We start from the raw sequence: 21367 nt of genomic DNA, 5'->3' as shown, positions 1-21367 counted from the left end.
TCCCAAGTTCGATTCCCGGCTTGGGTCACTGTCTGTGCGGAGTCTGCACATCCTCCCCGTGTCTGCGTGGGTTTCCTCCGGGTGCCCGGTACCCCCCCACAGTCCAAAGTTGTGCGGGTTAGGTGGATTGGTCATGCTGAATTGCCCTTAGTGTCCATAATAGGTTAAGTGGGATTATGGGGATAGAGTAAATACGTGGGCTTGAGTGGGGTGTCTTTGTAAGGGCCGGTGCAGACTCGATGGGCCAAATGGCCTCCTTCTGCACTGTAAATTCTATGATTCTATGTTGTGAGTCCACAAAGCATCAGAATTGAACAATACTTTTTAAAATTCAAACGGACTGGAATTTCTGGTGTCTAATTGCAATTTGCTTCTTTTAGCTCTGCAACCTGAGGCCCGCCCAACAATAAATTTTTCTTTGAATGTACATTTTTTTGTTATCAGAGTGACATTAAAAATTGGAAAGTTTCACGCTGCGGTGGCACAGTGGTTAGCTCTGCCACCTCATAGCGCCAGAGACACGGGTTCAATTCCCGGTTTGGGCCACTGTCTGTGCGGAGTCTGCACTTTCTCCCCGTGTCTGCCTGGGTTTCCTCCGGGTGCTCCGGTTTCCTCCCACAGTCAGTAAAATGGACCCATAAATGGGCACATAACTTTTCAAAGATGCCACCCCCTAGGAAGTTCCATTTCCCAATGTCTAAGCAGTAGAAAATAATTATTGGCACACAAACCTTGTGATTGTTCCGACTGTAATTTGTTGATGCTATTCTGAACCATCTCTTCATCTGTAAATTTGTGGGGCAAACTATACTTTTGAGTTACTTTTGCTTTGTGGGAGAAAAGAAAAAAATCACTTAATATTTGTATTCACTTGAAATGTTTCCATTCACTTGCACAAACTTAGATAAACCGGAAGCAACGTCTTGTCATTGCGAAATTCTGGTGCCAGAGCAACAGTACCGTGACAGGAGGGTAAGTCGGAGATCAGTCATCGGGGCAGACTTGCCCTCTACTTTTAATGGGCATGAAAGCGGGAAAAGTGTATTGTTGGAACAATGATGTCCACATCAGGGGCGAAATTCTCCCCCAACGGCGCGATGTCCGCCGACTGGCGCCCAAAACGGTGCCAATCAGACGGGCATCGCGCCGTTCCAAAGGTGCGGAATGCTCCGCATCTTTGGGGGCCGAGCCCCAACATTGAGGGGCTAGGCCAACGCCAGAGGGATTTCCGCCCCGCCAGCTGGCGGAAATGGCGTTTGGTGCCCCGCCAGTTGGCGCGGAAATGTGGCGCATGCGCGGGAGCGTCAGCGGCGGCCGACAGTTTCCCGCGCATGCGCAGTGGGGAGAGTCTCTTCCGCCTCCGCCATGGTGGAGGCCGTTGCGGAGGCGGAAGGGAAAGAGTGCCCCCACGGCACAGGCCCGCCCGCGGATCGGTGGGCCCCGATCGCGGGCCAGGCCACCGTGGGGGCACCACCTGGGGCCAGATCGCCCCGTGCCCCCCCCCAGAACCCCGGAGCCCGCCCACGCCGCCTGGTCCTGCCGGTAAATACCAGCTTTGATTTACGCCGGCGGGACAGGCAATTTCTGGGCGGGACTTCGGCCCATCCGGGCCGGAGAATTGAGCGGGGGGTCCCGCCAACCGGCGCAGCCCGATTCCCGCCCCCGCCCAATCTCCGGTACAGGAGACTTCGGCGGGGGCGGGGACGGGATTCACGGCGGCCAACGGCCATTCTCCGACCCGGCGGGGGGTCGGAGAATGACGCCCCTGGGGCGACACTCTCCGACCCCCCGCCGGGTCGGAGAATCGCCGGGAGCTGGCGTGAATCCCGCCCCCGCCGGTTGCCGAATTCTCCGGCACCGGATATTCGGCGGAGGCGGGAATCGCGCCGCGCCAGTTGGCGGGCGCCCCCGCTCGATTCTCCGGCCCGGATGGGCCGAAGTCCCGCCGCTAAAATGCCTGTCCCGCCGGCGTAGATTAAACCATATACCTTACCGGCGGGACAAGGCGGCGCGGGCGGGCTCCGGGGTCCTGGGGTGGTCGCGGGGCGATCTGGCCCCAGGGGGTGCCCCCACGGTGGCCTGGCCCGCGATCGGGGCCCACCGATCCGCGGGTGGGCGTGTGCTGTGGGGGCACTCTTTCCCCTCCGCCTCCGCCACGGTCTCCACCATGGCGGAGGCAGAAGAGACTCCCTCCACTGCACATGTGTGGGAAGCTGTCAGCGGCCGCTAACGTTCCCACGCATGCGCCGCCCGGAAATGTCATTTCCGCGCCAGCTGGCGGGGCAACAAAGGCATTTTCCGCCAGCTGGCGGGGCGGAAATTAGTCCGGCGCCGACCTCGCCCCTCAAGGTTGGGGCTCGGCCCCTAAAGATGCGGAGCATTCCGCACCTTTGGGGCGGCGCGATGCCCGTCTGATTCCGAGGCTATAATCCCCATGCAGTGTTCCTGTTGCCATCAGAGTTGTTGTTGGGTGAAATAAATGGCTTGACACTGTTTTGTCCACCATGAAATAGAGTGGAATGTACAGACATTACAGATTATCATAGAATTTACAGTGCAGAAGGAGGCCATTCGGCCCATCGAGTCTGCACCGGCTCTTGGAAAGAGCACCCTAACCAAGGTCCGCTCCTCCACCCTATCCTCATAACCCAGTAACCCCACCCAACACTAAGGGCAATTTTGGACACTAAGGGCAATTTATCACGGCCAATCCACCTAACCTGCACATCTTTGGACTGTGGGAGGAAACCGGAGCACCCGGAGGAAACCCACACAGACACGGGGAGAACGTGCAGAATTCACACAGACAGTGACCCAAGCCGGGAATCGAACCCGGGACCCTGGAGCTGTGAAGCAACAGTGCTAACCACTGTGTCACCATGCTGCCCATGTGCTTCCCCCACTATATGGAAGGTGCCTCCACATGAAGTTCCCCGTCAGTGAGAATATACAATGTTCAGTTTAACAATTGTATTTAAGGGGGGGGGGGTACACCTGGCAAGCTTCACTTCTTCCATGACTTTCAGTAGACGCCACCTTCTTGGTGCCCTCGCAACACTTTACTCATATCGAGTGTCAGTAGCAAAAGCTACGCTCAGTTGGGACATGGGAGGCGGACGAAGTAGGGAAGAGAGGGTGCTCTGGGAAGTTGGAGAGAGAGTGTCTCAGAGGATGGGGGTCAGTGGTGTTGACAGTGGGGTCCTGGGGGTGAAATTAGAGTATGGAGGGGGAGGCTGAGCGGTCACAAAGCGGAACTGGGCAGGTGGCTCCGATAACAAGAGGGGCAGGATCGGGGTAAGCTTGGGGAGGGTAACTGGTGTTGGTTCTGAGGGGAGGGAAAGCAGGTGGAGGTGGATCGTAACAAGGTTCAGGATAATGGGGAATAGAGGTTCAAAGAGTGACAGGGGAGAGAAATTGTGACATTAGGGTGGGTCAAGGGGATGGGAAGTTGGTGGATGATGCCGGCAGGGGTACAAGGTGGTGGGGTGAGTTTGGAATGTGATAGGCTCTATTTTTCTTTTTTTTAAAAATATGTTTATTCAAATTTTCCAACAAAATTTTGAACAACGCCCCCCCAGTAACAAAAAGAAAGAAACACAAACGCATCAGTCAAAAATTATACAAAACTTACACATTGGGTTTCCCCATATACAGTAACCCCCCCAAATGACAGTCAAAGGTACCCCACCCACCCGAATTTCCCCCCCCCTCCCCGAAAGAGACCCCCCCCTCCCCCCCCCACCCTTTGTCTGCTGCTGACCTCCTCCTAACGCTCCGCGAGATAGTCTAGGAACGGTTGCCACCGCCTGAGGAAGCCCTGCACAGACCCTCGTAAGGCAAACTTTATCCTCTCCAGCTTAATGAACCCTGCCATGTCATTTATCCAGGCTTCCTGGGGGCTTCGCGTCCTTCCGTAATAGCAAGATCCTCCGCCGGGCTACCAGGGACGCAAAGGCCAGGATACCGGCCTCTTTTGCCTCCTGCACTCCCGGCTCGTCCGTTACTCCAAATAGTCTCAACCCCCAGCTCGGCTTGACCTGGACTTTCACCACCTTAGACATAGTCCTCTCGACACCCCTCCAAAACCTATCCAGTGCCGGGCACGACCAGAACATGTGGACGTGATTCACCGGGCTTCCCGAGCACCTCCCACATCTATCCTCCACCCCAAAGAACCTACTCAACCTCGCCCCTGTCATATGCGCTCTGTGAGTAACCTTGAATTGTATTAGGCTGAGCCTGGCGCAAGAGGAGGAAGAATTAACCCTACTCAGGGCATCAGCCCACAGACCCCCATTTATCTCCTCCCCAAGCTCCTCCTCCCACTTGCCCTTTAACTTCTCTACCGAGGCCTCCTCCTCTTCTTTCAGCTCCTGGTAGATCACCGAAACCCTGCCTTCTCCAACCCATACACCCCAAATCACCCTGTCCTGAGTCCCCTGTGCCGGGAGCAGGGGGAATTCCCTCACCTGCCGCCTCACAAACGCCCTAACTTGCATATACCTGAAAGCATTTCCGGGGGGTAGCCCAAACTTCTCCTCCAGCGCCCCTAGTCTCGCAAACGTCCCATCTATAAACAGGTCCCCCATTCTTCTAATCCCTGCCCGATGCCAGCTCCAAAACCCCCCATCCACCCTTCCCGGGACGAACCGATGGTTCTCCCGAATCGGGGACCAAACCGAAGCTCCCACCTCGCCCCTGTGTCGTCTCCACTGCCCCCAGATCTTCAACGTCGCCGCCACCACCGGACTCGTGGTGTACCTTGTCGGCGAGAGCGGCAGCGGTGCCGTTGCCAGTGCCTCAGGCTTGTGCCCACACAGGACGCCATCTCCAACTTCTTCCACGCCGCCCCCTCTCCCTCCATTACCCACTTACAGATCATCGCCACATTGGCAGCCCAATAATAGTCGCACAAATTTGGCAGAGCCAGCCCTGCCTGTCTCTACTACCCTCCAGAAACACCCCCTTTACCCTCGGGGTCTTATTTGCCCACACAAAACCCATGATACTTCTACCTACCCGTTTGAAAAAGGCCTTGGGAATCATAATGGGAAGGCACTGGAACACAAAGAGAAACCTCGGGAGGACCATCATTTTAACCGACTGCACCCTGCCCGCTAGCGGGAGTGGCAGCACATCCCATCTTTTGAAATCCTTCTCCATCTGCTCCACCAACCGCGTCAAATTGAGTTTGTGCAGGGCCCCCCAGCTCCCAGCCACCTGGATCCCTAAGTATCGAAAGCTCCTTTCTGCCCTCTTCAGCGGCAGGTCGTCTATCCTCTTCACCTGGTAGCACCACAAAGAGCTCACTTTTCCCACATTCAGCTTATATCCCGAGAAGTCCCCAAACTCCCTTAGGATCCGCATGGCCTCCGCCACCCCCCCCACTGGATCTGCCACACACAGCAACAGGTCGTCCGCATACAGCGACACCCGATGTTCCTCTCCCCCTCGGACCAGTCCCCTCCATTTCCTGGACTCCCTTAGTGCCATGGCCAGAGGCTCAATTGCCAATGCAAACAACAAGGGGGACAGGGGGCACCCCTACCTCGTCCCTCGGTACAGCTGAAAGTACTCCGACCTCCGCCGATTCGTAGCCACATTCGCCACCGGGGCTCTATATAGCAACCTGACCCAGCTGATGAACCCCTCCCCGAACCCAAAACTCCGCAGCACTTCACAAAGATACTCCCACTCCACCCGGTCGAAGGCCTTCTCCGCGTCCATAGCTGCCACTACCTCCGCTTCTCCCTCCACCAAGGGCATCATAATCACATTGAGGAGCCTCTGCACATTAGTGTTGTGGTGATACCAGGTATTGCGGTAGCTGAGAGGTGGATGACCATTGGCTAGACCCAGGAGTCTACCATTGGCTGATGTACATAGCTCCACCCTGAGAGGCGGAGTATAAGAACCGATGCCGTCCCAGCAGCCTTCACGTTCTGTATCGAAGGTGCTGGGGAACAGTTCTAGCAGGTTAAAGCCTATTAGTTATGACTCACCTTGTCTTGAGAGTAATTGATTGCGCATCAATTTAATCTGCTACAGCTTCAGTGAAGGGATGGATCTCCGTATCAAACCGGAGTGACTTCAGCTCAGCCCCCACGCGGACAACTCTGCTGCTATCTTCAAACATTGCTGGCGTGCTTTAAGGGCTACCTCGACACAGCCGCCGACACCCCCATGGAAAGACAAAAAATGCACCTTCTACGCTCGTGGGTCAGCCCTGGGATCTACTCTCTGATCGAGGGGGCGGAGAATTATGCTGCGGCGATCGAGCTGCTAGAAGGACACTATATCCGCCCTGTGAACCAGGTCTACGCTCGTCACCTGCTGGCGACTAGGAGGCAAAGCCCCGAGGAAACGTTGGAAAATTTCTACCGGGCGCTGCTGGTGCTGGGCCGAAACTGTGGCTGCCCGCCAGTTTCGGGGAACGAGCACACGGAACGTTTGATCAGGGATGCTTTTGTGGCAGGTATGACTTCCCCTGACTTCCGCCGCAGGCTCCTAGAAATGGACACTCTGGGACTGACTGAGGCACGGGCCCTGGCGGGGTCCATGGACGTTGTGTATAAAAACGCACTGGCTTTTGCTCCCGGACGCGCGGCGGCCCCCTGGGCTGCGTGGCACCCCTCTGCGGCAGCCCCTCAGACCTTCCCCCTGACCCCGCAAGCCTGCGCGGCGAGACGGCCCGCTACCGCTGCCGGACAACATTGTTACTTCTGCAGGCAGGCGAATCATCCCCGCCTGCGCTGCCCGGCCCGCACCGCCACCTGCAAAGGGTGCGGCAAGAAGGGCCACTATGTCGGGGTCTGCCAGGCCCGCGCCGTGGCCGCGGCCTCCAGCGACTATCGGCAGCCCCCCTTTCAGGCCACGGCCCTCCAAAGCCCACCGCCACCCCCCTTTCCTCAGGCCGCGTGCGATCTGCGGCCGTGGCCATTTTGCCCCCCCGGCCACCACGCTGGATGGGTGGGCGCCGCCATTTTGTCCCTCACTGCCGCCATCTTCTTTGTCCCCGGACTCCATGTGCGACCCATGGCTGACGCCATCTTGGATGGGGCCTCAGGCCCCCAGCACAGCCACATGCTGCCCGACCAGAACTCGAACTCTCAGAAAATACGGAGGCTGGGGATTGAGGGTGATTTAGAGATGTGGATCAGAAATTGGCTAGCTGAAAGAAGACAGAGGGTGGTGGTTGATGGGAAATGTTCAGAATGGAGTTCAGTTACAAGTGGCGAACCACAAGGATCTGTTCTGGGGCCGTTGCTGTTTGTCATTTTTATCAACGACCTAGAGGAGGGCGTAGAAGGGTGGGTGAGTAAATTTGCAGACGACACTAAAGTCGGTGGTGTTGTCGACAGTGCGGAAGGATGTAGCAGGTTACAGAGGGACATAGATAAGCTGCAGAGCTGGGCTGAGAGGTGGCAAATGGAGTTTAATGTAGAGAAATGTGAGGTGATTCACTTTGGAAGGAATAACAGGAATGCGGAATATTTGGCTAATGGTAAAGTTCTTGGAAGTGTGGATGAGCAGAGGGATCTAGGTGTCCATGTACATAGATCCCTGAAAGTTGCCACCCAGGTTGATAGGGTTATAAAGAAGGCCTCTGGAGTGTTGGCCTTTATTGGTAGAGGGATTGAGTTCCGGAGTCATGAGGTCATGTTGCAGCTGTACAGAACTCTGGTACGGCCGCATTTGGAGTATTGCGTACAGTTCTGGTCACCGCATTATAGGAAGGACGTGGAAGCTTTGGAGCGGGTGCAGAGGAGATTTACCAGGATGTTGCCTGGTATGGAGGGAAAATCTTATGAGGAAAGGCTGATGGACTTGAGGTTGTTTTCGTTGGAGAGAAGAAGGTTAAGAGGAGACTTAATAGAGGCATACAAAATGATCAGGGGGTTAGATAGGGTGGACAGTGAGAGCCTTCTCCCGCGGATGGAAATGGCTGGCACGAGGGGACATAGCTTTAAACTGAGGGGTAATAGATATAGGACAGAGGTCAGAGGTAGGTTCTTTATGCAAAGAGTGGTGAGGCCGTGGAATGCCCTACCTGCAACAGTAGTGAAGTCGCCAACATTGAGGGCATTTAAAAGTTTATTGGATAAGCATATGGATGATAAGGGCACAGTGTATGTTAGATGGCTTTTGTTTCGGTGCAACATCGTGGGCCGAAGGGCCTGTACTGCGCTGTATCGTTCTATGTTCTATGTTCTATGTTCTCCATTACTTCAGCTGGCCTCGGTGACTCTGGACCAGAGTCGGCCCCGGACGCTTGCGAAAGCCACCACGACGATCTCCATCAATGGCCACGTGACGATGTGCTTGATCGACTCCGGGAGCACGGAGAGCTTTGTTCACCCCGACACGGTAAGGCGCTGTTCTCTTGTCACCCATCCTGTAAACCAGAGGATCTCCCTGGCCTGCGGGTCACACGCGGTGGAGATAAAGGGGTTCTGCCTAACGAACCTCACTGTCCAAGGCCGGGAATTCTGCTATTTCCGCCTGTACGTTCTCCGCACCTCTGCGCGGCCATCCTCCTTGGGCTGGATTTCCAGTGTCATCTGCAAAGCTTGACCTTTAAATTTGGCGGCCCTATACCCCCCCCCTTACTGTCTGCGGACTTGCGACCCTTCAGGTCAGCCCGCCCTCCCTGTTTGCGAACCTCACCCCGGATTGCAAACCCATCACCACCAGGAGCAGACGGTACAGTGCCCAGGACCGGACCTTCATCAGGTCAGAGGTCCAAAGGCTGCTGAGGGAAGGGGTCATCGAAGTGAGCAACAGCCCCTGGAGGGTTCAAGTAGTGGTGGTAAAGACCGGGGAGAAGCATAGGATGGTCATTGACTACAGTCAGACCACCAACAGGTTTACGCAGCTGGACGCGTACCCTCTCCCCCGTATAGCCGACCTGGTGAACAGGATTGTGCAATACAAGGTTTTCTCCACGGTGGACCTCAAGTCTGTCTACCACCAGCTACCCCTCCGTAATGGTGACCGCCAGTACACTGCCTTCGAAGCAGATGGGCGGCTCTATCACTTTTTAAGGGTTCCCTTCGGTGTCACGAACGGGGTCTCGGTCTTCCAACGTGAGATGGACCGAATGGTCGACCGGTACGGCTTACGCACAACGTTCCCGTATCTTGACAACGTCACCATCTGCGGCCATGACCAGCAGGACCACGACACCAACCTCCGGAAATTTCTCCAGACCGCGAATATCCTTAATCTGACTTACAATAAGGATAAATGCGTGTTTAGCACCGACCGTCTAGCCATTCTAGGCTACGTAGTGCGAAGTGGAGTCATAGGCCCCGACCCTGAGTGCATGCGCCCCCTCATGGAGTTCCCCCTCCCTCACTGCCCCAAGGCCCTAAAGCGCTGCCTCGGCTTCTTCAGCTATTATGCACAGTGGGTCCCCAATTACGCCGACAAGGCTCGACCCCTGATCCAGTCCACAACCTTCCCCCTGTCGACGGAGGCCCGCCAGGCCGTCTGCCGCATAAAGGCAGACATTGCTGAAGCCACGATGCGCGCCATCGACGAGTCCCTCCCCTTCCAGGTCGAGAGCGATGCGTCCGACGTAGCTCTGGCGGCCACCCTCACCAAGCCAGCAGGCCCGTGGCTTTCTTCTCCCGCACTCTCCATGCTTCCGAAATTCGCCACTCCTCGGTCAAAAAGGAGGCCCAGGCCATAGTAGAAGCTGTGCGGCACTGGAGGCATTACCTGGCCGGCAGGAGATTCACTCTCCTCACGGACCAACGGTTGGTGGCTTTCATGTTCGATAATGCACAGCGGGGCAAGATTAAGAACGACAAGATCTTGCGGTGGAGGATCGAACTCTCCACCTACAATTACGAGATCTTGTACCGTCCCGGGAAGCTGAACGAGCCTCTTGATGCCCTGTCCTGCGGCACTTGTGCCACCGCACAAGTGGACCACCTCCGATCCCTCCACGAGGACCTCTGCCACTCAGGGGTCACTCGTCTCTGTCATTTTATCAAGACCCGCAACCTGCCCTACTCCATCGAGGAGGTCAGGTCCGTCACCAGGGACTGCCAAATCTGCGCGGAGTGCAAACCGCATTTCTACCGGCCAGAGAGAGCGCACCTGATGAAGGCTTCCCGTCCCTTTGAACGCCTCAGCATGGACTTCAAAGGCCCCCTCCCCCCAACCAACCGCAACACGTATTTCCTGAACGTGATTGACGAGTACTCCCGGTTCCCATTCGCCATCCCCTGCCCGGACATGACCACAACCACCATCATCAAGGCCCTGCAGGGTATCTTTACACTGTTCGGTTTCCCCGCGTACATTCACAGTGATAAGGGGTCCTCCTTTATGAGTGATGAACTGTGTCAATTCCTGCTCAGCAAAGGCATCGCCTCGAGCAGGACGACCAGTTACAACTCCCAGGGAAATGGGCAGGTAGAGAGGGAGAACGGAACGGTCTGGAAGACCGTCCTGCTGGCCTTGCGGTCCAGGAATCTCACATTCTCCCGCTGGCAGGAAGTCCTCCCAGTCACCCTCCATTCCATCCGGTCGCTGCTCTGAACTACCACAAATCAGACACCTCATGAACGTCTCCTTGTTTTCCCCAGGAAGTCCTCCTCCGGGACCTCGCTCCCATCCTGCTTCGGAAACATGTGAGGGCGCACAAGTCAGACCCGTTGGTCGAGAGGGCCCACCTGCTGCACGCCAACCTCCAGTACGCCTATGTAGCGTTCCCGGACAGCCGCCAAGACACGGTCTCCCTTCGGGACCTGGAGCCCGCAGGAGCCCCATATGCCTCCGCACCAGTGCCCCCACCCCCACCCTCCCCGCAACACCTGACCGGAGGGTCAGTACTCCCGCCGCCCCTTCCTCGGCCCGAACAAGTCACCCTCCCACACTGGAAGCCGTCCTGCCCACTTTTCGCCCCAACAGCACCGCCTATGGGTGACGAAGCTGCCTGGGAGGACGACACCACGTTCCCGGAATCGCAACCGCTGGGACCCCCATCAGGATCACCACCGAAGCCCAGACGCTCCAGAAGGATGACCAAGCCACCCGGTCGACTGATTGCTGCACCATGAACACTTTGCTAATACCCTCGACATCACGGCACCTCAATACCTGGTCCTACCATGCGAAAGGCGACATTAACGCTGGCCATCACCCCGCCGGGCTCTTTTTTAACAGGGGGTGAATGTGGTGACACCAGGTATTGCGGTACCTGAGATGTGGATGACCATTGGCTAGACCTAGGAGTCTACCATTGGCTGATGTACATAGCTCCGCCCTGAGAGGCGGAGTATTATAACCGATGCCGTCCCAGCAGCCTTCACTTTCTGTATCAAAGCTGCTGGGAAATAGCTCTCGCAGATTAAAGCCTATTAGTTATGACTCACCTTGTCTTGAGAGTAATTGACTGTGCATCAAGTGTTTAGCTGCCTGCCCTTTACAAATCTCGTCTGGTCCTCATGAATCACTCCCGGGATGCAGTCCTCAATTCTCGTAGTCAGCAGTTTTGCCCGCCACTTAGCATCCACATTGAGGAGCGAGATCGGTCTATACCACCCACACTGCAGTGGCTCCTTGTCCCGCTTCAGGATCAGAGAGATCAGCGCCCCGGACATTGTCGGGGGCAAGGTCCCCCCCTCCCTTGCCTTATTGAAAGTCCTCACTAGCAACGGGCCTCGCAGGTCCACGTATTTCCTGTAAAACTCGACCGGGAACCCATCTGGCCCTGGGGCCTTCCCCGCCTGCATGCTCCCCAATCTTTTAACCAGCTCCTCCAGCCCAATTGGCGCCCCTAAACCAGCCACCTCCTGCTCCTCCACCCTCGGGAACCTCAGCTGATCCAAAAATCGTCGAATCCCCTCTTCCCCCGCTGGGGGCTCAGATCTGTACAGATCCCCACAGAAGTCCCTAAATACCTCGTTTATTCTCACCGCACTCCGCACCGTATTCCCCCCTCTATCCTTAACTCCACCAATCTCCCTCGCTGCCTCCTCTTACGAAGTTGATGTGCCAGCATCCGACTCGCCTTCGCCCCATACTCATACAACGCCCCCTGCGCATTCCTCCACTGTGCCTCTGCTTTCCCTGTGGTCAACAGGTCGAACTCCGTCTGGAGGTTCCGCTGCTCCCTAAGTAGTCCCTCCTCGGGGGCCTCTACATATCTCCTGTCGACCCTTAAGATCTCCCCCACCAATCTCTCCCTCTCCCTGCCCTCTCTCCTCTCCCTGTGGTCCCTGATGGAGATTAACTCTCCCCTGACCACCGCCTTCAGCGCCTCCCAGACTACCCCCACCTACACCTCCCCATTATCATTGGCCTCCAAATATCTTTCAATGCATCCCCGCACCCGCCCGCACACCTCCTCATCCGCCAATAATCCCACATCGAGGCGCCACAGCGGGCGGTGGTCCCTCTCCTCTCCTAACTCCAGCTCCACCCAGTGCGGGGCGTGGTCTGAGATGGCTATGGCCGAATACTCCGTTCCCTCCACTTTTGGGATTAGCGCCCTACTCAAAATAAAGAAGTCTATCTGGGAGTAGGCTCTATGGACGTGGGAAAAGAATGAAAATTCCCTGGCCAGGGGCCTGACAAACCTCCATGGATCCACTCCCCCCATCTGGTCCATAAACCCCCTAAGGACCTTGGCCGCAGCCAGCCTCTTACCCGTCCTGGACCTAGACCGGTCCAGTGCTGGGTCCAGCACCGTGTTGAAGTCCCCCCCCCCCCATTATCAAACTTCCTACCTCCAGGTCCGGAATCCGACCCAGCATGCGTTTCATAAATCTGGCATCATCCCAATTCGGGGCATATACGTTGACCAGTACCACCCGCACCCCCTGCAACCTACCACTCACCATCACATATCGACCTCCATTATCCACTAAAATATTCATTGCCTCGAACGACACCCGCTTCCCCACCAGTATTGCAACCCCTCTGTTCTTCACATCCAGCGCCGAATGGAATGCCTGTCCTACCCATCCCTTTCTCAGCCTAACCTGATCTGCCACCTTCAAATGTGTCTCCTGGAGCATAACCACGTCTGCCTTCAGTCCCTTTAAGTGCTCGAACAACCGGGCCCTCTTGACCGGCCCGTTCAGGCCCCTCACATTCCAAGTTATCAGCCGGATTGGGGTACTGCTCACCCCCCCCTCCCCCCCTCCCGCTGACTACCCATCTCCTTTTCTAGGCCAGCCATGTGCCCGCGTCTCCCGCACCCTCCAGCCCCCAGACGGCGGTCCCCTGCCCCGACCACCTCTCCTACTTCCAGCTCCCCTTTGGCCAATGCAGCAGCAACCCTATACCCCCCTCTCCCCCCCTCCCCCTGCTAGATCCACATCTAGCCCTTTTGTTCCCCTCATAACACTCCCGTAAGTCAGCTGACTCCTGCTGACCCCGGCCTCTCCCGCCATTCCATCGACCCCCCCAGTGTGGGAATCCCCCCTCCCCCTCCCTGGCAGTCAGTGTGCGCTCCTCTCCAGCACTGCCCATCCCCCCCCCGGCCCCCACCCCCATCCTTCCCTAGTGCGGGAAAAGGCCCGCGCTTTCCTGAGCCGGCCCCACCCCCTCTGGCGCAGCTCCTTTTGCGGCCTTACCCCAATTCCACATCCCCGGGCCTCCACTCCCCCTCTTCCTTCATGGGGGTCTGCCCCTCCAACACCGATGCCCACACTCTCCCCCAGTCTCCCCATCAAATCCCTTCACCCATCCCCATTCAGCACCCAAACCAAAGGAACATTCCCTAGACGTAATAAACACCATATACACAGCAAACATCCCCCCACAACAAACCCTCAATTTGAGTCCAACTTTTCAGTCCGTATAAAGCTCCATGCCTCATCAGGCGTTTTGAAATAGTGGTGCCGATCCTGGAACGTGACCCACAGTCGCGCTGGCTGCAGCATACCGAACTTCACCCCCTTTTGATGGAACACCGCCTTAGCCCGGTTGAAACCAACCCTCTTCTCAGCCACCTCCGCACTCCAGTCCTGGTAAGTTCGGATCTCCGTGTTCTCCCACCTGCTGCTCCGCTCTTTCTTGACCCATCTCAGGACACACTCTGTCCGTAAATCGGTGAAACCTCACCACTACAGCCCTTGGCGGCTCGTTGGCCTTGGGTCTCCTCGCTAGGACCCGGTGAGCCCCATCTAGCTCCAGAGGTCTCGGGAAAGCTCCCGCGGCCATCAGCGAATTGAGCATCGTGCTCACATATGCCCCGGCATCGGGCCCCTCCGCTCCTTCGGGGAGACCCAGAATCTGAAGATTCTTCCTCCTCGACCTATTCTCCAGGTCCTCAAATCTTTCCGCCCACCTCTTGTGCAGCGCCTCGTGCACCTCCACCTTCACCGCCAGGCCCAAGATCTCGTCCTTGTTCTCCGAGGCTTTTTGCCGCACCTCCCGGATCACCGCCCCTTGGGCCGTCTGGGTCTCCACTAACTTCTCAATCGCCGCCTTCATTGGCGCCAGCATTTCAGTTTTCAGCTCCTCAAAGCAGCGTTTAAGAAACCCCTGCTGCTTGGTCTCCACCCGCCGCCATCTTGTTTTTTCTCCCTCTCACTTTTCGCTGCTCCAAGATCACTTTTTCCACCGCTCCACTCCTGGTCCAATCCATATAATGATGGGGGACCTTGCTGTCACCCTCCCATACTGGAAGCTGTCGAACAATTGCTGTTGGGGCCCCTCTAGAGAGCCCAAAAGTCCGTTCCCGGCGGGAGCTGCCGAACGTGCGACCTACCTAGGCATAGCCGCAACCGGAAGTCCGGCTCTATTTTTCTAACCTGACCTTGACCGCACAGTTATTCAATCAGTGAGACCCCATAAAGTGGAAGGAGGATCTTTTTGGGTGGGTGGAGTTCAAGATCAGCAGAAGTGGCCGACTAACGGCCAGCCTAATAGTTATGAGGCAGCTGGATGTGAACCATGCTCAGGTGTGTTCTCTCTGTGGTGAATCCCACACAACAGCAGGTTTTGTCCCTGACACATGGCTCTCACAACATGGAGATTACAGCCAGGTGTGGAGCTGCCTGTGGCATCTGTCATTGGCTGTAGTCAGAGGCAGAGATGAAGGGAAGGAGAGAGGAAGGTGGCTGCCTCCAAGGGTGATGACTAGTGGACGGCAGCTAACTCATGACTCCAGACCTCCATCTTCCTGGGTGAATAGTCATTGCTGATCAGGGCTCATGTGGTTAGCTTTTCTATGCTGCCAAAACAATGGTCGCTCTATAGAGTCTCAAGGGTATTGGAGGTAAGTAGAATAGTGTCAGAGGGAGGCTCCTTGCATATAATTCTCATCACCCTGGTCAGAAAACACTGTCAGCATGTGTAGACATGTATTCATGGGAGAAACACCCATCCCTGGTCTTCCAGGATGTGCTTCACCTGGAAGGGGTGGGGCAGGAATGCCATGTCTAGATGTGGTGATTCTGAGGAGAAGGAGAGTCCATCACAGGTTGGTACAGTGCTGGGAGGAGCAGGGACCTAAGCAGCTGGAGGCAGCAGGGCCTCAGGAAGGTCAGGATAGTGGCAAACAAAATCTACTGCAAACATTGGTACAGCGAAGGACTGCTCCTAGCTAGATATTAACAAAAGGCAATGCCGGAGGTACCTTAGTATGTGTCGGAATGTAGTTGCTCGTGTCTGCCAGCTTCTCCTGTACAAGTTGCAACCCCAAGAACCCTGGTGGAGTGATGAGGAGCTTCTGCTGTGCATTGAGTGAATGGCTGTCCAGGTGCTGTTTAAACATGGCAGCAGGATTTTCCAGCCAATGAGGCAATGGTGTGGCAGGAAACTTCCTGCCCGTCCTGCCCCGAGGTTTACTGTGCTCCTGCAGGCGCATAGTTAATGAGCTGAACAGCGGAAAACCGCTCGTATTCAGTCGTGGTGCTACACAGTGGGAATCACCGGCTTTTCTGCATGCCGCGGGATCGAGACTCCAGAAGGAAAGATTCCGCCCTATGCCCCGATATGACAATGGGGCAGTCGAAGGGACAGGCGCATCTGTGTTATTAAGCACCATGCTCTCGCCATCTTGAGCTAACCAGACAATGAGTTTGCATTATACTGACGTTTTAAAATTCATCATGCAGTTCTACATGTCCTCATGTGTTTCATTAAAAGGAATTCACACATACACTATGTGGAGTTCCTTTAGTTGCCCTTAAATATATTCCAACTGGTTCAAATGCTTTTCAGATGTTCAGGCAGTTCAATTGTCTATATTACGTGTGAGACAGTATTGTAAAAGGGAGAAATATCAAGTCCAAGGGAAATCAGTTTACATCTGTGGTAGAAAAAGTAATGAAATATTTTCTCAAAGGTGTAAAACAAAACATAAAGAATGGTCAGCCTGCTTTCCAAAAAGATTCCGAAACAACGTTATTATCATTCTTTGAAGAAGTAAATGAAAAGTTGGATTAGGGTAATACAGTAGAGGTACTATTTGCAGATTTTCAAAAAAAGCTTTGATAAAATACTGCATAGTGGATGTTGCAATTTCATGGTTGTGTGGTAATTCACCGACTGACCACTAGGAGTCTCACTGGTATATAAGTGAATGTAAAGTCAGGTGACTCCTCACACTGGCTGGAGGAAGTAATGGAGAGAGCTTGCATGTGCATGAGGTTTGCTGTTGTTCATCTGTTGTCTTGTATATAGTTTACCCCCAGTTGATGTTAATAAATCGTTTATAACTTCAATATAACTACAAGTGTTCTTAAGAACATTACAGTGGAGTCATCATGAAGGTCAGATCATGTGGAGTCAGGGAACAAGGGGCAGGAGGGTAGCAAGCGGGAAATAAAGGACAAACCCAGAGTAGGCGGTTGAAGATATTTACTCAGAATGGAGAAATTGTGAAGTGGTGTACCACAGGAATCAGAGTTAGGACCATCATTTACTATTTGCATAAATTATTTGGATTCTGGGATTAAAAATAGAGGGCAGGATTTTGCAGAGGTCACCGAGGTCTCAGCTGCCAACTGGGATCAATGGGCCCAGGTGGGAGTGGGGCAGGGAGGACAGCCCACTCACCAAGAGTTGCCAGTCAATCAGAGGCCAGTAACACTTCTGTATGCAGCAGCACCACCAAGTGGGCATGACACCCACCTTAGGCCTTGAACCTGAGCACAGGTGAGTGATGGTGGGAAGGGTGTCACAAGGTGGGATTTGGCAGGGATGAGAAGGATTGGGTCAGGCAGGCCTCAGCTTCCCCAATGTAGGTTGGGTCCTTCAATCAGGCACAGAGTTAACACCAGCAGCGACAGGATGACGCCCTTAAGTGTGCATTGATTGGCCACTTAAGGGCTTCAACTGACAATGGGCAGGCATGCCATCCATGGGCCTTCCTGCCCCAGACCTAATCAAGGTGGAAGTGGGAAGATGGTGGGGTCCCAATCTGCCACCCGACCCCTTACTGAAATGTCCCCTACCACCAAACTGGCCACAGGAGAGGGCTCGAGATCCTGCCCAGAACTTCAAAAGTTACCAAATTGGGGGGTTTAGTTAACACAGAGGAAGACTGTGACAAAATATGAGATATAAATTGCAGAATGTGTGAAAATGTAAAATAGATTTTTAATATAGATGTAAATGAGCTGGTACATTTTGGTGGGAGGAATACAGAGTCCACACACTGTTTATACAAAACATGCAAGTGTTATTTTGGGAGCGTTTGCTGAGATGTTCCCTGCCGGCTTTTTAGATTCATCCATACATAGGGCACTTTTAATGGAAATGAAACAGAGTCTCATGGGAATTTCCTGCGCTAGCAATGCTGAGAACGACCCTGGTGTTAAACGGTGCCTCAGTGCGAAATGCTGTGCCGAGGCCGCACTTAATCCCGTTTCCTGAACTAACGAGCTCTGGTCGCCACTTTAAAATGGCGCCATGACCTCTGGAGTCCTGATCCCCCAGAGCCTCAACTCACCAATAAGGGGGTCATCAAGCTTCCCGCACTCCACCTCATAAGGGCAGGGCACTGCCGGGCCCGACCCCAGGCACCTGGGCACTGCGAGCCTGACACACTGGCAGTGCCAGGGTATCATCCTGCCCAGAGCCCGACCACCCAGGGGCCACAGATTTCCGGGGAGATCCCTTCTTCCCAAGTGCTGGTACACCCGGTCCAGTTTTGTGAAACCAGTGCCAAATAGCGCTGGCTTGGTATGCCCGAGGAAATGCCTTTCGGTACCGGGCGCTGGGTAGATCGGGGGGTGGACTTATTCAAATGACACTAACTGCTCATTTGAATATGTAAATCTGGGACCCGTGCTCAATAGGGGGGGATCCAGATCACAACACTTTGCGAGATCGCGTTAGAATCGCAAGGCGTGAGGAAGCTGGTAATTCATCCGAGAGGCCGCTCGTGGGATATACCGTCCTTGTTGTGTCCTGAGTCGGATGCGGCGAGGTCGATAGATCATGCCTTTAGTCACTGTTTTGGGCCTTGGGAAAGTTCCCCCCCACCCGGCCAAACCCACACGTAGACATTTCATCACTGGGAATCTGAACTTGCCAGCGTTACCGGCTCCTCAGAGATCGGGCTGCCATTTTGAAATGGTGCCCCAATCTTAAAGTGAACTTGAGGGTCTCCCACGATCCCCACACATGCGCATTACCTCCCCCTCCCCCCCCCCCACCAAAGTAAGGACACCCAGCTATGGGGTCGCTGATAGACACTCTTTTCAGACCTCCATACCCGCCCTTCAACCCCTACATTTCATATCCCCGCTCACCACCCCCTTCATGGGCATGGCCTCCCCTCAGGCCTAGATCATTTCGGTGCCACCCTGGCACTGTCCCCCCATCAGTGCCCCTGCCAACCTGGCAGTACCACCTGTGAACTTTGGCAATGACAGGGTTGCAGTGCCAAGGTTCCACAGTGCCAGAGGAAGAGCCAGGGGCCACTCTGCCCTGGCCCCGACCACCCTGGGGTCTCGAAAGGGCTGGGAGACCTCCCCAGGTTCGGTTATGCCTGGTCCACATTTGTGTGGTCCAGCACCAGATGGTGCCTGATCACGTACATAGAAGCATACATAGAAAATAGAAGCAGGAGGACGCCATTTGGCCCTTCAAGCCTGTTCCACCATTCATTATGATCATGGCTGATCATCAAGTTCAATACCCTGATCCTACCTTCCCCCCCCCCCATAAGCACGTTGTTATAACCTGCCTACTTACCATTGGCTGGGGACTAATGACAATCCCACAATCCTGTGGGAGTATGAGCTTCCCCAATGAGGGGTGGCGGAGAAACCATTAGTAAATTCCTAGTATAAATAAAGCTGGCCAGTTTAGGAACCAGCAGGAAGGAATGTGCAGCAAGGGAGGTTGCTGCTGCTGTTATATCTATATGTTATTGTAAATAAATGTTATTACTTTGTATCCTTAAAACTCGTGCTGGATTCTTCGTGGCCCTCACAAAACTGGCGACGAAGGTTAAAGTAAATAGCTGTCTACACTGCTGAAGCCACCTCCCTGGATTTTTGTTGGATACAGGTTGGAAGTTGTTTTCTATTATACCATGCCTCTGTACGGACGTTTGGATGTTTTTGATGCTGCGCTGGAAAGCTGGAACCAGTACACACAACGGATGCGTTACTATTTCCGGGCAAACAATATCACCGAAAACGAGCGCCAGGTGGTCATATTGCTCACCGCCTGCGGCCCGCATACGTTTGGGGTGATTAGGAGCCTTACGTACCCAGCTGCGCCGGACACCAAAACGTTTGATGAACTTGTGAATATAGTGGGGCAACATTTTAACCCAACCCCGTCCACGATAGTCCAGCGTTACCGGTTTAATACTGCTGAGAGGACCCCTGGAGAATCCCTTGCCGATTTTCTATCCAGGCTACGCAGGATAGCGTAGTACTGTGACTATGGTGAGACCTTGTCAGAAATGTTACGCGACCGTTTGGTTTGCGGTATTAACAATGCGGCCACCCAGAGAAAGTTGTTAGCTGAGCCAACATTGAGTTTTCAACAGGCCATTCAAATAGTATTGTCCCGAGAGAGCGCAGAACGAGGAGTGCAGGAGCTACAGGGAATGGAAGTGCATGCCTTGGGGCGCAACCCCTTCCGTCCGAAAACGTCCCGCCACACTCCTGCGGTACCTTGGGCGAGGCAACGTCCGGACCGACGACAGTGGCTGTCGGACATTCCTCCCCGAAGGGAGCCTTCTCCAGAACCAATGGATGAGGAGCCGTGTCCGTGTTTGACTTGTAGGCGCCGACCCCGTCGCGGACTGCGGTCCTGGGGGCGCCAGAGGCGCCGTCATTCCGACTGAAACTGGGACCAACCCAGGGGCCGTAACTGGGACCAGCCCAGGGGCCGTACCTTCCATGTGGATGAACCTGCGGCGACTACTCCTGAGGACGTGGAGACGGAGGACGACTGCCTGCAGTTGCATTGTGTGGCAGCTCCCCATGTGGCCCCCATTAAGGTGACAGTACGGGTCAATGGCCACCCGCTTGAGATGGAGTTGGACACTGGCGCAGCGGTCTCCGTGATCGCCCAGACGACATTCGACCACATCAAGCAGGGTATACAGACCCTTACATTAACCGACTCACAGGCCAGGTTGGCCACCTACACGGGGGAACCACTGGACATTGCAGGAACTGCAATGACCCCTGTTGTTTATGGACGCCAGGAGGGGCATTTCCCACTTATCGTGGTGCGTGGCCAGGGGCCCAGCCTGTTGGGTCGGGACTGGATTCGCCATTTGCGGTTGCAATGGCAGCACATCCTCCAAACAGTTTCTGAAGGGTTGACTGAGGTGCTAGGATGAAACCCAGATGTATTCCAGCCTGGTTTGGGGAAAATAAAGGGGCCGTAGCCCATATCCAAGTTGAACCAGGAGCCACGCCGTGCTATTTCCGGGCGCGCCCGGTGCCTTACACCTTGCTCGAGAAGGTAGAAGGGGAGCTCGTTTGGAGAGTTTGGGTATTATCAGGCCTGTCCGTTTTGCTGACTGGGCAGCACCAATTGTACCTGTAATGAAACCAGATGCCACAGTTCGCTTGTGTGGTGACTAGAAATTTACAGTGAATACGGCTTCCCGACTTGACCGATATCCAATGCCTCGCATAGAGGATCTCTACGCGAAACTTGCAGGTGGACTCTCGTTCACAAAATTAGATATGAGTCACGCCTACCTGCAGTTGGAGCTGAACCCTATCTCCCGACCATATGTATCAATAAATACACACAGGGGCCTGTATGAATATACACGGTTCCCCTTTGGAGTATCCTCCGCCTGCGCAATTTTTCAACGTGTTATGGAGGGCATTTTGAGAGGTTTACCACGTGTTGCTGTCTACTTAGATGATGTTTTGATTACAGGGACGTCGGAGCAGGAACATTGGGAAAA

The 21367-nt window shown here is 54.8% G+C and overlaps 1 protein-coding gene across 9 annotated transcripts in view; it reads right to left on the bottom strand.

Annotated features, from left to right (window-relative positions):
* LOC140421308 (uncharacterized) overlaps positions 1–21367 on the bottom strand; it is an 834768-nt gene that overhangs the window by 48764 nt on the left and 764637 nt on the right. For all 9 annotated transcript variants that reach the window (XM_072505936.1, XM_072505941.1, XM_072505940.1 and 6 more), the window contains one exon: positions 732–827. In XM_072505936.1, coding sequence (XP_072362037.1) covers positions 732–827 — 96 coding nt within the window. The remainder of the gene's footprint in view (positions 1–731; positions 828–21367) is intronic.

The sequence above is a fragment of the Scyliorhinus torazame genome, chromosome 5 (genome assembly GCF_047496885.1).
Source record: "Scyliorhinus torazame isolate Kashiwa2021f chromosome 5, sScyTor2.1, whole genome shotgun sequence".
NCBI classification, from domain to species: domain Eukaryota; kingdom Metazoa; phylum Chordata; class Chondrichthyes; order Carcharhiniformes; family Scyliorhinidae; genus Scyliorhinus; species Scyliorhinus torazame.
This window is presented reverse-complemented; position numbering and strand designations above follow the sequence as displayed.